Here is a 14,087-nt window from a genome sequence, read left to right as displayed (position 1 = left end):
CTGACAGCACCACCAAACTGTCATGTGCAGCAGCGTAACAACCCGGGATTTACCTCAGAGTTTAATGCCGCCAGCCCCATTAAACGGGTGCTGCCACGAAGATACTCGCTAAGGACTACCCAAGAGAACCCCCCTCTGTTTCACAAGTAAAGAAGTGCCGGCCTAACCCTACGTTTGATCACATTTCTCTTTCTGGTAACCTGCGGGCGATCAGAAAACCAGCACTCTTTCAAGTGCAAAGCATTCCACCTTAAAGTAATTTGACAGTAATTTAAGGAAGGTGAGTATCCATCCCTTCCTTACTGGTGCTAAAGGAAAGCTCCCAAGTGTTTTAAATTCCTTCAAAAACTTCCAAATCTTCACGTAGGTAAAACATAAATGTTGAAACTTCCAAAAGACTATAACTAAAGTCAATGTCAAACAATTGCATTAATAAAAGTAATATAAACCCCGCAAAGTTAAAAAGAAAAAAAAATACTTTTAGAATATTGTCCCTGTCAGCTACTGCCATAATCGTGAAGAAAGCATTGGCATAAACAAGATGCCAGGCTCAACACACAATTCCTGTTTGGTTTTTGCCAATGTCATTATCCATTTTTAACTGGATTTTTTCTGGTTTTGCATTTCAAAATATGCAAAACTCTGAGCTGTATCTGAATATCATCTGGGAGTGTTTAACAGACCATTTAAACAACTTGTTTAAATTGCCTTTCAACTGTACTGTTAAGTACAGTGTACTTTAAGTATAGTTCTCCTCATGAGACAATTTACCTTAAGTTCCAGGAACATTCAATCTAAATGAAAAAGATACTGCAGTACGGAAACCTTCCAGAGTGAAGTACAGGATGGATCCCTTGAGCCCAACACTTTCCCCAAGTCGTGACCCACCAGAGAGATGCTAAAATGAAGTGCTACAAGCTGTGAATCACTGTTTATTTCAGTAGGTTCATCAATGTTCATGGCAGGGGGGTTGGAACTGGATGATCTTAAGGTCCTTTCCAACCCAAATCATTCTTTGATTCTATGATTTAATCATAGCAAAGAATGACTTGGTACATTAATGGCAAATGGGATTAGCTAAACTCTACCACCTCCACAGTCTGCTCTCCAGTTAACAGGTACAGTAAAAGAAGAAAATATGCTCGACTCTCTGGGATATGGCAAAACCACGTATTTGTCTTCAAGGGATTATACAAACAAACTAACCAGAGATGTTTTCATTCCACTTCTGGAAGCATTAAATTACAACAGCTTTAATTTGCCTGACCTAACTCATCACTGAAAGGCAATGCAAGAGAGGTTAAGCTTCTGATAGATGTGCTGGACAGTGATTCCCATTTTCAGCAAAAATGCTGGCTCCTCCACATTGCATCAAGACCTTCGTTTCCACATCTGAAACTACATTGACATGGGACTTTGGACTCAAATCCTGCGATGACGTACAGCAAGTGTTCACACAAAGAGCCCTTTAAAGTTTGTGGGACTCAAAACACCAGTTTATGTTCTCAGATCCTATCTACTGACCTTCTGCTTGACTCAATCTAAATTGTTTCTATCCTCTTAACTTTTCTCAACAGCAGCAGAGAGGAACATCAGCTACGCTTACACACTACACTAGAAAATTGTTAAGCCATATGCCTTGTCCCCACACCCAGCAGAATGATGTAGTCTAGAGATTAAAATGGAATTCTCACAAAATTTCAGCTGTAGAGTAGACCAATTACAAGTCAGTGAGATCAGAGTGTGCTCAACAAAGAGCCAAAGATTTCTTCCTTAATTCTACTTTAGGGTTTTAAGTTTAATAATCAGATAAACTACGGTGAAATTTGTGTATTACTGAGCCACCTACTGGTTACTTTCAAAAAACAAAGAGCTCATTTTCAGAACTAGCAATCAGCTTCAGGCTGGACATAGGAAGAATTCAGATAACTAAACAATAGGAGGGTAGAAAGGAATACATCTGCACCACTTCCAGTTTGCTCTGCATCCTGCATACAAAACTGGACATCCTTCAAAGACAACCACTATCCCAGTTTATAGATGTCTGGCCAGTGATGTTTTACCAGCAAGTCTTTTCATGATGTAAAGGTCCCTACGGTTGCAAACTAGAACAACGAATGCTTTTGCTAAATTCAGTCATACTTGTGGAACAAGAGTTTTATTCTAAGGGGGGCACTGAAAGTAGGGCAAACAACAGAAAAGGAGAGACCAAATAATGTACTTACTACTATTCACAGACGCGTGGTTTTGCCAATCAGCAGACCTGCCACGTATCACTGAGTCCATTCCCTGCCTTCTCACAAAACCACATCATAACTATAATGAACTGTAACATAAAACTAGTTTAATTTCCTGGTTGGAATTCCTATGGAAGCCTAACCTGGGATCCAAGAATTTGCACCGTTCTTTTAATTATACAATTTAGTAACAAAATAAAAAGCAAAAAACTGAGCTCTTGAAATCTAGTGCTTTTATTGAAGTTTTATAGCAACATACAAAATAACAGCATATTATCAAGATTCTTATAGAAAACAGAGACACTATAGCAAGTGCAAAAGAAATATCAACACAAATGTGCATTGATGATACAGGCTCCAAGGGAATCCTGTCTAACTATTTCAAAGAGGAACTCCTTAACAGTCTTCTCAGTAGTCTGTCTTCCCATGAGCTACTGCTCATGAACTGTTGCATAAGAACAGAAACATAACTACCTACAAAATCCCCTTAAAGCACCACAACTCTGTTGTAGTTTTCACAGAAGACTGTAAAAACGTAGTTCTTTGAATAGCCATCCTATTTGAGGAAAATGATTTCTTAGGTTACAGATAAGCCAAAGTCGAATTCAGCAGTACTGCAGATGACATTGGAAGTTCTCTGCAGTTCTCTCCATTTCACTATTTGCTCTGTCAGTTCCTCCAATTCTATCACGAGCAACTCTGTTTTTGTCAAAGCAGTCTCCTGAAGCAGAAAAGAGTAGAAGAGTAGGATTTCATGTCTATATACCCTGTCAATCTAGCAGGATATAAAAATGACCAAAGCACCCAAACGGCATCGAGTTCTTAATGCTGGAAGAGACAGAAGGCTCAGTTCTTTTGCTACTCACCATATTATTCACCATGCTTGGTATCTGAGGAATGCTTCTAACGGTCTGCAAATGGTTTTCAAGCTTCTCAATGAAAGTCACAGCCTCGGTCAACAACTCTACTATATCCCTGCAACCAAGAATGAGCCCTTACTCAAAAGCTGTGCAAAACAATGAGGATTTAATACTTCCAAGCTCTTAATTCTTTACCCCATGGGTTTTCTAATTAATTTCTCTGTAATTACACTTCTTTTGTGACTCTCAGCAACAAGGAGGGCAGGAATTACAGAAGTGAATACGCACTTTGTCAGTAACTAGACTAGATTTTTAGACCATAAGAAGGACTATGTATTTTTTTTAAATGTACTACACATGTCTGAGAATCATTCATACACTTAGTCTGAGCAAGTCACAGTGGAAGGAAGACACCAAATGCTGAAGTAACAATTCCTGCCTACGGAGAAGCACAATGAATCAACCATTTAACACATCTATTTAAAACAAAAGATCACAAATTGTTCTGTAATCTTCAGAGACCAATAACCCAAGCAAATACTCATAAAAATATGTATCACTACCTTTCTACAAACTGAGCAATGAGTAAACTACTAGCTTGTAGCTGAAGTTCTGCTACCATTTTTTATTTGTATTCTCATCAATGGAAAAGTGAATGAAAACATGCAATTTTTACTGCTTATTAGTTCAAATTAATTGGACTCATGCACCCAAAGAACAATTATTTTCTATATGCCTACTTGTGGAAAGTAGCCTCAATAGGAAGGCTCTCTTGACATCTGGGCTTCAGCAACCTCTTTCTAAGAGCCCTCTCTGCTTTCAGTACGGCTTCCAAGTGTCTGTTCATATCTTGCATAATCTCATATTTTTTGCCTATAAAATAAAATTACAAAGTTGAACCTATTGTCCTGCTAAAACAAGAGCAAGATTTCTTCTGGAGAAAGACAGAAATAGAGTCTGATCACTGGACAGTTTACATTCAAGAAAGAGATCATTAGTCAGAATGACTTTTATTAGAGTTTGTAGGACTTAGTATCAGCATGCACCTCAAAGTCATAACACCTACTTTTTAGAGGTACTGCTTTGTTAATTTTATTACATTATCTATAGTTTTAAGTAAACTGTCTGAGATTAAACCAACTTTTTAAGAATATACCACAGCACTGCAGTGTTACAATATACTTCACTAGCCTAACACAGCAGGAGCAAGCTAGAATGTTTTTAAGCATCCATTAAATCACAGTGGGGAAAGTGCACAATAACAAGAAATGACTACATATGCTCCAAAATACCAAGTGATTTTAGGGGCATACAGATGCAGCAAAAATAGACTGAGTTACTGGAAAAGCAGCAAGGCAGCACACAGGGGATCTAATCAGGTTTCTGATGATCTTGGAATTCCTGATGCTGCACTGAGCTGTCCACCCCCCCAACTTTTTTGGAGAATGAGCTACATATGAGCGTCTGCTGTGACAGCAGAACCGCAAGTTTAAATAGTGTGGAAGTGTTCATTACAGGCCCATAAAGCACCTGCCACCTCTAATATGCTGCAATGAATTCTACAAGTGTCATGTACTCAGATGAAACATTAATCTGCTGAAGTCATTTAACATTCTTGTTTTTCCTAAGGTACAACTGCACTTACCTAAGTAAAAAGGGTGAGTAATGTCTGCTGTCTCCTTCTCCAACTGCAAGATTTCAGTTTTCAGTTTCATCTACAACAGTAACAACATCAAATGAAAATGCATTTTCAACATACTTACCCAGGTAGGTATGCCTCTCTTGGGGTGGCAGAGGAAGCAGAAAGGGAGAAAGCAGGAGCATGGGCAAGAGCACGTGTATGGAAGACAGCAGAGAGGGAGCATTTGCATGAGAGCATGTTACTGTGCTCTCTGGAGTGTTGAGACTACTGGGGGGAGTGGTCAACAGGAAAAGACTGTTTAAAAAAAGCTAAAGAATTTGGTGATTTAGTGGGAATTTGTGCTGGAAAAGAGATTCTGCAGTTCGTTCCTAAACACAGAAACTTACATCTCCTACAAAGCAGTTTCATGGTCTGCATTCTACTAAAGAACCTCGCACAGCCCCAAGTTTCCTCCTTCTGGAGGATTTGTGTTGTGTTGGGTTTTTTTTAGCTGTGGGAGAAGCTCTCTCAGGGAAAACTCCCAGCTTTAATTCTTTCCAATAAATAAACCAGTACAAGAGCAGAGATACCTTCCTGTGGCTGAAAGAGTTTTGGCCATCTTGGCTAGACAAGAGATGACTGAGGAAAGTACAGAAGAGGATGATGACATGTCAGTCTCTCAGGACACACAGAGAGCTATTGCTTTGCTCTTCTTGATCACTGATGAGAGGACATAAATAAATGTGCTTCACTCATAGCATATTGAACATTTATCAGAGAGGGTACTTTGTATTGTCAAACCATTCAGCAAAGGATGCTAAGTAGCCACCCTACTGGGAGCTGAAAACTCTAAACTGTTTGTTCCTTTTGCCTGTCAATACAGGATACCACCACCTGTTTAACCCATACTCCAAAAAATGATGAATTTGTCACACTACTTTGCAGCAAGCTGTAAGCAGCTGCAGAAAGCTGTTTTGTAGCTGCTGGAGCCCACATTGTGTAACTTAAACACAGTTTTTGTACCAGCAAGCAAATGTTCAGAAAACACCATCATAAAATTCAAGCCAAGAGCCAATTCAGGCAGTAGGAGATGACTGAGGTTACCTCTTGCTAACCAACCAAATGGTCTAGCAATTCTTGCCTATAAAGAAACACATTTTTGTGAATTGAAGTCAACTACTAATTCTTACCTGTTCTTCAGTTTCTTCAGAAAACTTCAGGTAACACTTCAGTCACAGATGCAGGCTGCTGCATCTTTCCAGTTATACTGAAACCTTTTGTTTCATAATGTTGTTATTTTCTTTATGACAATTCAGTGCAGTGGGGAAGAAGTGCCAACTGTTTAACAGCTAAACTGTCTAAAAACTCCACAACATGAAACAATAGCACATGGCAGTCTGATACATCATCAGGTGCCACTGTCACGGTTTATCTCCAGCTGGCAACTAAGTACCGCCAGTGATATGGGGAGGAGAACTGGGGGGAAAAAAGCCTAAGAACAGTTTAATAATTAAAGTACAATATAATACTAACACTACTAATGATAATAACAACAAGGGAAATAACAAGGGGAGAGATATAAAACTGAAACAGGAAGAAAACCCCAACCAAACACACACACCCCCCAAAAACCCAAGCAAAAACCCCAATGAACAACAGTGATGCAGAACGCAATTGCCCACCACCCACTGACTGATACCCAGCCTGTCCTGAGCAGCAATCAGTCCCTTCCAGCTAACTCCCCCCAGTTTATATACTGGGCATGATGTGCTGTGGTACGGAATACCCCTTTGGCTACTTTGGGTCCTGACTCTGCTCCCTCCCGGCTTCTCATGCCCCTCCTCACTGGCAGAGTAGGAGAGACTGAAAAGTCCTTGATCAGGGTAAACACTGCTTAACAATAACTAAAACAGCGGTGTGTTACCAACATTATTGTCAGACTAAATCCAAAACACAGCACTGCACCAACTAATAGGAATAAAATAACTGTATCCCAGCCAAACCCAGCACTGAAGTGTTGAGTGTACACCAACAACAGCAAAGGCTGTACCTCATTGATTTCAGCTCGCATGTTTGCCATTTTTTCCATCTCTGCGAACTTCACAAAGCACGGGGGGGTTCTGTGGTTTAAATCCAGTGTCTCCTGTGAAAGGAAAACAATGGGACAAAATGCAGTCAGAGCAAGAACATGAGGCAAAGCTGCTAGATTGGCTTTTAAGAGTCTAAAGTTACTGTTAACCTCTTGCACTATGCAATACGGAAGATTTAACCTGAACAGCTCACAAAATATATGCATTATTCGGGGAAAACGAACACGAGTGAAAACAAAATCTCATACAAGGCATAATGAGAACACTCTCAAGAACACTGGCTTGCATGCTGCTGGAACACACCACAGGACACCACAAACCCCTCACAACTACACTCCACACACCAGAAGGCAGGGTTCTTCCTAGTAAGAAAAGCTGCCATCAGCCAAAACCGTAAGAGATCCCACACTAAAAGGCAAAACTCCTCTGCCTCTCCAACTAGCAACCATTTTCACAAACAGCAACACATTTCAGCACGTTCAGCACAGTCTCATCTCAGGACACAGCCGGCACCACAAGCATGTAAGCACTGAGGCCTGTCAGGCTGGAGGTGAAGGCGAGGCACCGCACCCAGGAAACCCTGGCGGGACACAGGGGCCTGAAGGGCCTTTACCACACGCAGCTTCTGTCACCCCGCTGCCCCTCCAGCGCGGCCCCCCCCCCAGGCACCGGGCCGTTACCTGGGTCACGGCGCCCTCCGCCAGGCACCGCGCTAGCAGGGCGCCCGCCGCCGTGGTGTGCCCCACCTCCCAGGGATAGCGGGCGGCCGCGGCGCCGCTCCGCTCCCCGGCGCCGCTCCGCTCCCCGGCACCGCTCCGCTCCCCGGCGCCATCCGCGCACAGCCGCAGGCTCAGCTCCAGCGGCCCCCGCGCGGGCTGGGCCTCCCCGCAGGGCCAGGAGCTGACGGCCTCCACCGCTGGGGAAGCGGAGCGCCGCCGCTCCACCGTTCTGGTTGTCCCGGCAGCCCGGGCGGATGACGGCCGCAGTGTCCGGCGGGCGGCCGCCATGTTGGGTGCGGAAGGAAAAAGTAGGGACATGCGTCCGGTTCCGGGGGGGGGGTCCGTGAGTGCTGGCGGAGCGGCGGCTCTCGAGGGGCTGAGGTGGAGCCCGCGGGAGGGAACGGGGGGCGCCGCCGCCACGGAGCGTCACCGTGCGGCTGTGTACAGGTGAGCCGGGCCGGGCTGGGGCCGGCTGCCCCGCCGGCGCATCCTGTGGCGGCGGGGTTGAGGCGGGGGGACCGGGGCCTGAAGCGGGTCGTTGCTGGCTTCGTCCCTCGCTGAGGGTCCTGCTGACCCGCTTCTAGCCGTCGCGGCAGGGAATGCTTCTTATCCCGGCCATTTACGTGCTGTGTGAGGCTTTATTCCTCACTTGCCGTTAATCCCTCGGCCTGGAAACCGGTGTAGTTAGTCCTGGAGATTAAACCCTGCTGGGGTTACGGGAGATGGATGTCGTGTGTCTGTGTCTAGAGTCGCAGAAAAGGAGTCAGGTCTCTACGTGAAACAAATGTTGACTAAAGAAATAAAACTGTAGTATTGACAGCAGGTCAGTGCTGATAGAGGCCATTAAAATCACAGCTAGTCTTCGTGGAGAATCTCTATAGACTGCTGGGCCCTGAAAGAGGCAAAATGGGGAGAGTATGCAATTTCCCCACTTAGTTTCAACTATACTTGTTGTATTGTTTCAATATTCAAACTGCTATAGTGAAAGTACCTTAAGCTAGGTAAATCTTTTAAGTTCTAGGTTTTAGTTATGAGGAAGATGAAAACGCAGCAGTGAAGAGGTTCATTGTGTTGAAATGCCTGTAGTGTTGAAGACAGTACACATAACATGACTTTTTACATTTGCTTTATCACAGAGGCATTGGATTCTCTAGTGCAGAATAACTGAGAGGAACCGCCTGAGACTCTCACTCAAACTCAGTACGCTTGACAGAGAACTGTTAGGATGGGAAATAGTGCATTAAAAGCCCACCTGGAGACAGCACAGAAAACTGGTGTGTTTCAGCTAACTGGAAAGGGACTTACAGAGGTAATGTATCTGTAGGGGAAACGTGGCTGTTTTGTGTGCATGACTGATGCTTTTGGAGAGAAATTCCTACCTCTTTGTCATGGTGCACTGCATATATGTATTTCTCATAAATAATGATGGATAAAATTATTTCAAGAATTTGGTGGGGTTTTTTTTTTCTTTTTGCATGATTTTTTGTTTATACTGTCTTCTGATTGAGGATTTGTCTAGCAGGGCACTTGTGTGCTTATGAGCTTATGCTTTAGAGTGCATATATGTTCAAGAAGTACTAGTTATGATGTTGTGCTGTTTTAAAAAAAGTCTGTAAACGTGAGGGGAAAACCTGTAAATTTTATAACCATATTGTTACCTAGAAAGATACTCCACAAGTTGTCACGTTTAGATACTTATGCTTTGTTTAACTGCAGTCATATGACTAGTTTGTACAGGCTGTTCACTGGGCTGCAAGCTTCTGGAAGTTTATTATATTGGAAATTGTCTTGACTTTGACTCGGCTGCAGAAAAACACAGAATGTCCTGGAATCATAAGTCAAGTAACAATTCACAGGATAGCCAAAATAACTCTATATTGCACTAATTTTCCAAGACTTCTAAAGTATCTTTTTCCACTGTCCTACCTTCTCTCTTCCCTTTTCCTCTGCCAAACCAAAGAGAATCAAAATCACTGGCCTATGGACCAGGACTGACCAATGGCGATTGTCAGGTTTTTCTTCTTTTCAGCTTAGTGCCAAGTGCAGATTAAAGTGGTACGGGATGTAAATAAGAATAAGGAAAATGGTTTACATAATTATTTAAAAAGGAAAGCAAGAGTAAAATTTCACAATCTGTTAAACTATAGAGTTGTAACTAGCTGTAGAATATTTTTAAATGACAGGCACATTTCAGAGAAACACACACAAGGACTAAAATAGAACCAAGCTCATGTCATGGTACACTTCCTTCTCCCTTTTAAATTTAAATTCTTTGGATTAAAATCTACTTCCTAGATGTTAGACCATCTCCTTTATATCCCTTTTCCCTTCCTCAGATGAAAAAATACGTTTAAAAATACGTATTAAGCAAATTTGCCAGCTTAGTTGCACACTGTGGTGATTGGGCATTGTGATACCTATGATAGTATGGAATAATGATACAAATTTCAAGTAATACTTTAAGCTGTGTAACTTGAGCATTCAAAGCTGTAGCAGCTATTTAAATGCTGTATCGTTTTTCTCCCCCATAGTTTCCTGAAGATCTGCAGAAGCTAACAAGCAACTTAAGGACAATAGACTTGTCGAACAACAAAATAGAGCTCTTGCCACCACTCATTGGAAAATTTTCCTTGTTGAAGAGCCTTGCTCTAAACAACAACAAACTGAGTATGTCTGCTCATTAATATCTCCATAGATTTTAAAATTAATAACCTGATTTCTCTGATCAGAAACTAAATTTAATGATTTGACTCTCACAGGATGTAAATGGGGAGTTTAGTCACCTAAACTGAAATCTCTGGGAATCATGTACAGGAGAAAAAAGCCCAGAACCATAAATTCTTCAAAACTAGTTGCCAACTTAGTTGTATTATCAGTTTTACAATGACATGTAAGTACTTAAAACCATAACGTTTCTGTGCTGTGACTTGTCTGATCTGAAATTTTAAGTGTTGGATGGTTCAGTACTTGCATAGAGAACAGGTAAAAAAGAGCATCTGTAGAAAATGTTGCTGGCCATTCAATGATTGTTACTGTTCCTGTTGGACAAAAGTCCAACTTTCTGGAAAAGTTAGATGAGGTGAAGAAACTGACTTTTTTGTGTGCTAATTGTGTATTATCTGCCTTTTTGAAACCAAGTTTACAAACCTCTGACTCTGTAGTGCAACTCAGAAGTGCTACAGGTTGTACACGTGTGTAGGTAGAATGAGGGATGAATGAACGCCAGCAGAGCTTACCTGGTGAGGCTTATGTGCTGGTATGATACAGTGTGAATTATCTGAGAACTTACTTTTGAGTAATACTTTTAAAAAGCTACAGCAAACCTGTAGCTGTGAATAGCGTGGTACTTCAAATGCCATAGAATACATTGGCAAAGTGGTTGGTAAGGAGTATAACTAATAGGCTAAACTCTTCTGAGAGTAGTGTTTTCAGCCTCTGATTTGAAGGTCTGCCGTGTCTGCAGATTATTTTAAAGATACTTATGGAAGATGGTTAAAAAGCATATGTTGTCAGTGGGCTTAACTTTCTGTGCAGGCATCTGTGCCTTCATTGGAAAATGAATCCTATGAGAAATTATTGTAATATAGCACTGTTTTCCATACAGAAACTTACTTGAATTAAATGGGTATGGTCATTTACTGCTCTTTGTTTAGGTCATCTCTTTGTTCTGTCATTTATTTCTAGCTGCTTTACCTGAGGAGCTGTGTAAACTGAAAAAACTGGAAACGCTACACTTGAATGGCAATCACTTGAGGCAGCTGCCGGCTGCGTTTGGACAGCTTTCGGCTCTCAAAACCCTGAGCCTTTCTGGAAATCAGCTTCGGACTGTGCCTACACAACTCTGTGGTCTTCGCCACTTGGATGTGGTAGATCTTTCCAAAAACCAGATCCAAAACGTGCCCGACAGTGTGGGAGAATTGCAGGCTATTGAACTCAATTTGAATCAGAATCAGGTCTGGTAACAGAGATATTATGGGCATGTAGATTTAGGACATGGTTTATCTTGGACTTGGTACATTCAAGGAACATAAACTTGGACCATCACAACTTTATAGCTAAAAGACCTCTTTGTTATACAACAGAAATGAGGGATCACAACTAGAATTTATGTACTGATACATCCCACTGCCTGATTTGACTAACTGATAAATCCTGAATTTAGTCATACAGAGAATTATTTGAAGAGTTCTTGAGCAGGAATCTGATAAACGTGTAGGTTGCCTGTCATCATGGAATAACAAAAAGTTACTTGGACTTTTGATCATTATTATGGTTGCTTACATGTTGTTGTCAAGTAGTTACTGTTAATGTAGTTTATATTTACATGGTAATTTTTCCACATTAGCCTGAAACAAATCACTCACTTAAAGTAATCATGGATCACTAACATTTTAATCCCACTTCTCTTTTTTTTTTCTACCAGATTTCCCAGATCTCAGTGCAAATCTCCCACTGTCCCCGCCTCAAAGTGTTGCGTTTAGAAGAAAACTGTCTAGAACTCAGCATGCTTCCTCAGAGTATCCTCAGTGATTCCCAGATCTCACTGCTTGCAGTAGAAGGCAACCTCTTTGAAATCAAGAAACTCAGAGAACTGGAAGGTTATGACAAGGTTTGTGTCTTTTTTTCTTGTGTGTGTGTTTTTTTTAAAGAAGCTTCTAGTGAAGTTCTTACTCAGTGCCTCCTCAGAGTACTAAGCATTTACGCTGGTGAATAAAAGCACAGTCTGTTGGTATTGTCCCTGGTACTGGATTTGTAACTAACCTCAGAAAAGAATTTCTAGAGTTCTTCAAAGATCAACTTCCTCATAGGATTCAGGATCAGTGTTCTTTCATCAGCATCTATTGAAGGGTCACGGGTGATGACAGGCATGTCTTCACCTTAATAGAACAAAAAATAATGGGTGCTTATTATGCAGCATTCTTAACTGTTTGCTCATCCTTAACACTTAAGATTTGAGCGTTCAGCTCTGTGGAGACTTGCTTTCTGGAACATTAATCTGAATTACAGCAAATGGCAGAAACTTTTGGAGTTTGTTTGTTTGAAATGAAAACTCTAATGTTTGGGAGCTCTAAAGCTCTGCAGCATCTGGGAAATGAAAGGATGCTTTTGATGCAGAGTGCTTTTGAGTCTCGGAGCAGCAGCTTAGCTGCTTTCAATAGCAGTCAATCTTGTATTAACTTCTGAATCTTTGTTTGTTTTCTTTGTAGTACATGGAACGATTTACAGCTACAAAGAAGAAGTTTGCATGATCATTACTCAGACCCTGTGTATTGCCAGTAGAAGAGTTAGTGACTGAAGCATCTGCTTCACTGACTTAAACCAAGGCTGATGGAGAGTACTCCTCCTCTAGTAGTCTGATACGGTCTGTTAAGGCCACATTGAATAAACTTGAAATAGAGAACATGGGTATTGAAGTGACGAACCTGTCCAGGGGCCAGTTTTGGGTTTTTTGTGCCACTATAGCTTTTACCACACTACATGTTCTCCTTTGTCAGGGCTTGTTCTTTCACAGAGAAAGGGAAATGAGCTGGCTGTTGATCTGTAAGAGGATTATTTCTTCTGGAAACATGTTTCCATAATAGCACATGGAAGTTCTACCACCAAAGCAGATCTGAAACATTGTATGTCGTGCAGTAAGCACTATTCTACAGTGAAGAACTTTTACAGCTGAGGTTTTAGTTTATAAGCTGTATATGTTTTTTATGAAGCACAAATAGTTGTGGCTAAGTGTTCTATTAACTGCTTCTGGTGAACAAATCATGGTTTGAGCATCCTTCATTCATATTTTACTGTACAGGCTTTCTTTTCCCATAAGCAAGAATTGCACTACAGTCCTCTTCTGCTTGAGCTGTATCAAATAAAAATTAGCTTCATCTTCAGCATATTCAGTGAAAATGTAGATTGCTGGAAAATACAATACCCTTGCACTGACTCCTTGTGTAAAAAGCAATGCTAAAAGGTTTAATTGTCAGCCTACTGCTGCTGCCTTATTACCAAAAGCACCTAGAAAGAGCTAAAAATGTATGCAATTATGTAACTTATACTGAAAAAATTGTACTTGTTTATTTTAGTAAAAAATTTTCAAAAAATCAGTTCAACCTTATTTGGTGTAACTGCTGCTGTTGTCACTTTAACAAGTAGTACCAAGTTATCACTGAAGGCTGTCACTTAGGTGCTTGGTTCCATCAGTTGTTGGTAACAGCTGTACTTCAACTGCTTTGAGAAGGCAGAGGATTAGAGTATGTCAGCACTTTGTTGTGTATGTCAACACTGTGACAATTCAGTTCGTATACACTGCACTACAAGGACAATAAAGTAAGAGCTGTTCTAAGTACACTTCTTGGCAAGATAAGCATGGATGCATCTATTCCTAATGAAGCTGTCTTACGTAACTACAGTTCTTTACTTAAACTTTCCTACATGAGGTAAGAAAGGCATTTGGACACCAAGCTCCTTAAAGCTGCTGGTGTAATCGTTAACGTATTCAGTGTCTTATGCCATCTGCTGTCAAGAAAATTTAAGTGACCTCTGTGCCAATTATTTTCCCTCTGTGTAACAAC

The 14,087-nt window shown here is 41.3% G+C and overlaps 2 protein-coding genes across 3 annotated transcripts; one reads left to right on the top strand and one right to left on the bottom strand.

Moving 5' to 3' along the window:
• Positions 1-2,453: 2,453 nt before the first annotated feature.
• HAUS2 (HAUS augmin like complex subunit 2) lies at positions 2,454-7,881 on the bottom strand. Its single transcript, XM_030482494.1, has 6 exons — positions 7,489-7,881; positions 6,769-6,861; positions 4,743-4,812; positions 3,838-3,970; positions 3,104-3,212; positions 2,454-2,958 (listed from the first exon to the last, which is right to left on the bottom strand). The coding sequence occupies exons 1-6, from the start codon at positions 7,843-7,845 to the stop codon at positions 2,815-2,817; spliced, it is 906 nt and encodes a 301-aa protein (XP_030338354.1). The 5' UTR covers positions 7,846-7,881; the 3' UTR covers positions 2,454-2,814.
• On the top strand, positions 7,817-13,861 carry LRRC57 (leucine rich repeat containing 57). 2 transcript variants are annotated; one of them, XM_030482496.1, is made up of 6 exons: positions 7,817-7,835; positions 8,664-8,836; positions 10,059-10,194; positions 11,212-11,480; positions 11,951-12,136; positions 12,735-13,630. In XM_030482496.1, exons 2-6 carry the CDS (start codon positions 8,753-8,755, stop codon positions 12,774-12,776), a joined length of 717 nt encoding a protein of 238 aa, XP_030338356.1. In that variant the 5' UTR covers positions 7,817-7,835; positions 8,664-8,752; the 3' UTR covers positions 12,777-13,630. The 2 variants fall into 2 exon arrangements, with proteins under 2 accessions (XP_030338356.1, XP_030338355.1); XM_030482495.1 differs by lacking the exon at positions 7,817-7,835 and adding an exon at positions 7,864-7,974 and having other exon boundaries at positions 12,735-13,861.
• Positions 13,862-14,087: the final 226 nt, after the last annotated feature.

Source organism: Strigops habroptila, chromosome 4 (genome assembly GCF_004027225.2).
Source record: "Strigops habroptila isolate Jane chromosome 4, bStrHab1.2.pri, whole genome shotgun sequence".
NCBI classification, from domain to species: Eukaryota; Metazoa; Chordata; class Aves; order Psittaciformes; family Psittacidae; genus Strigops; species Strigops habroptila.
Note: the sequence above shows the minus strand (reverse complement) of the source record. Positions and strands in the feature narration are given on the sequence as shown.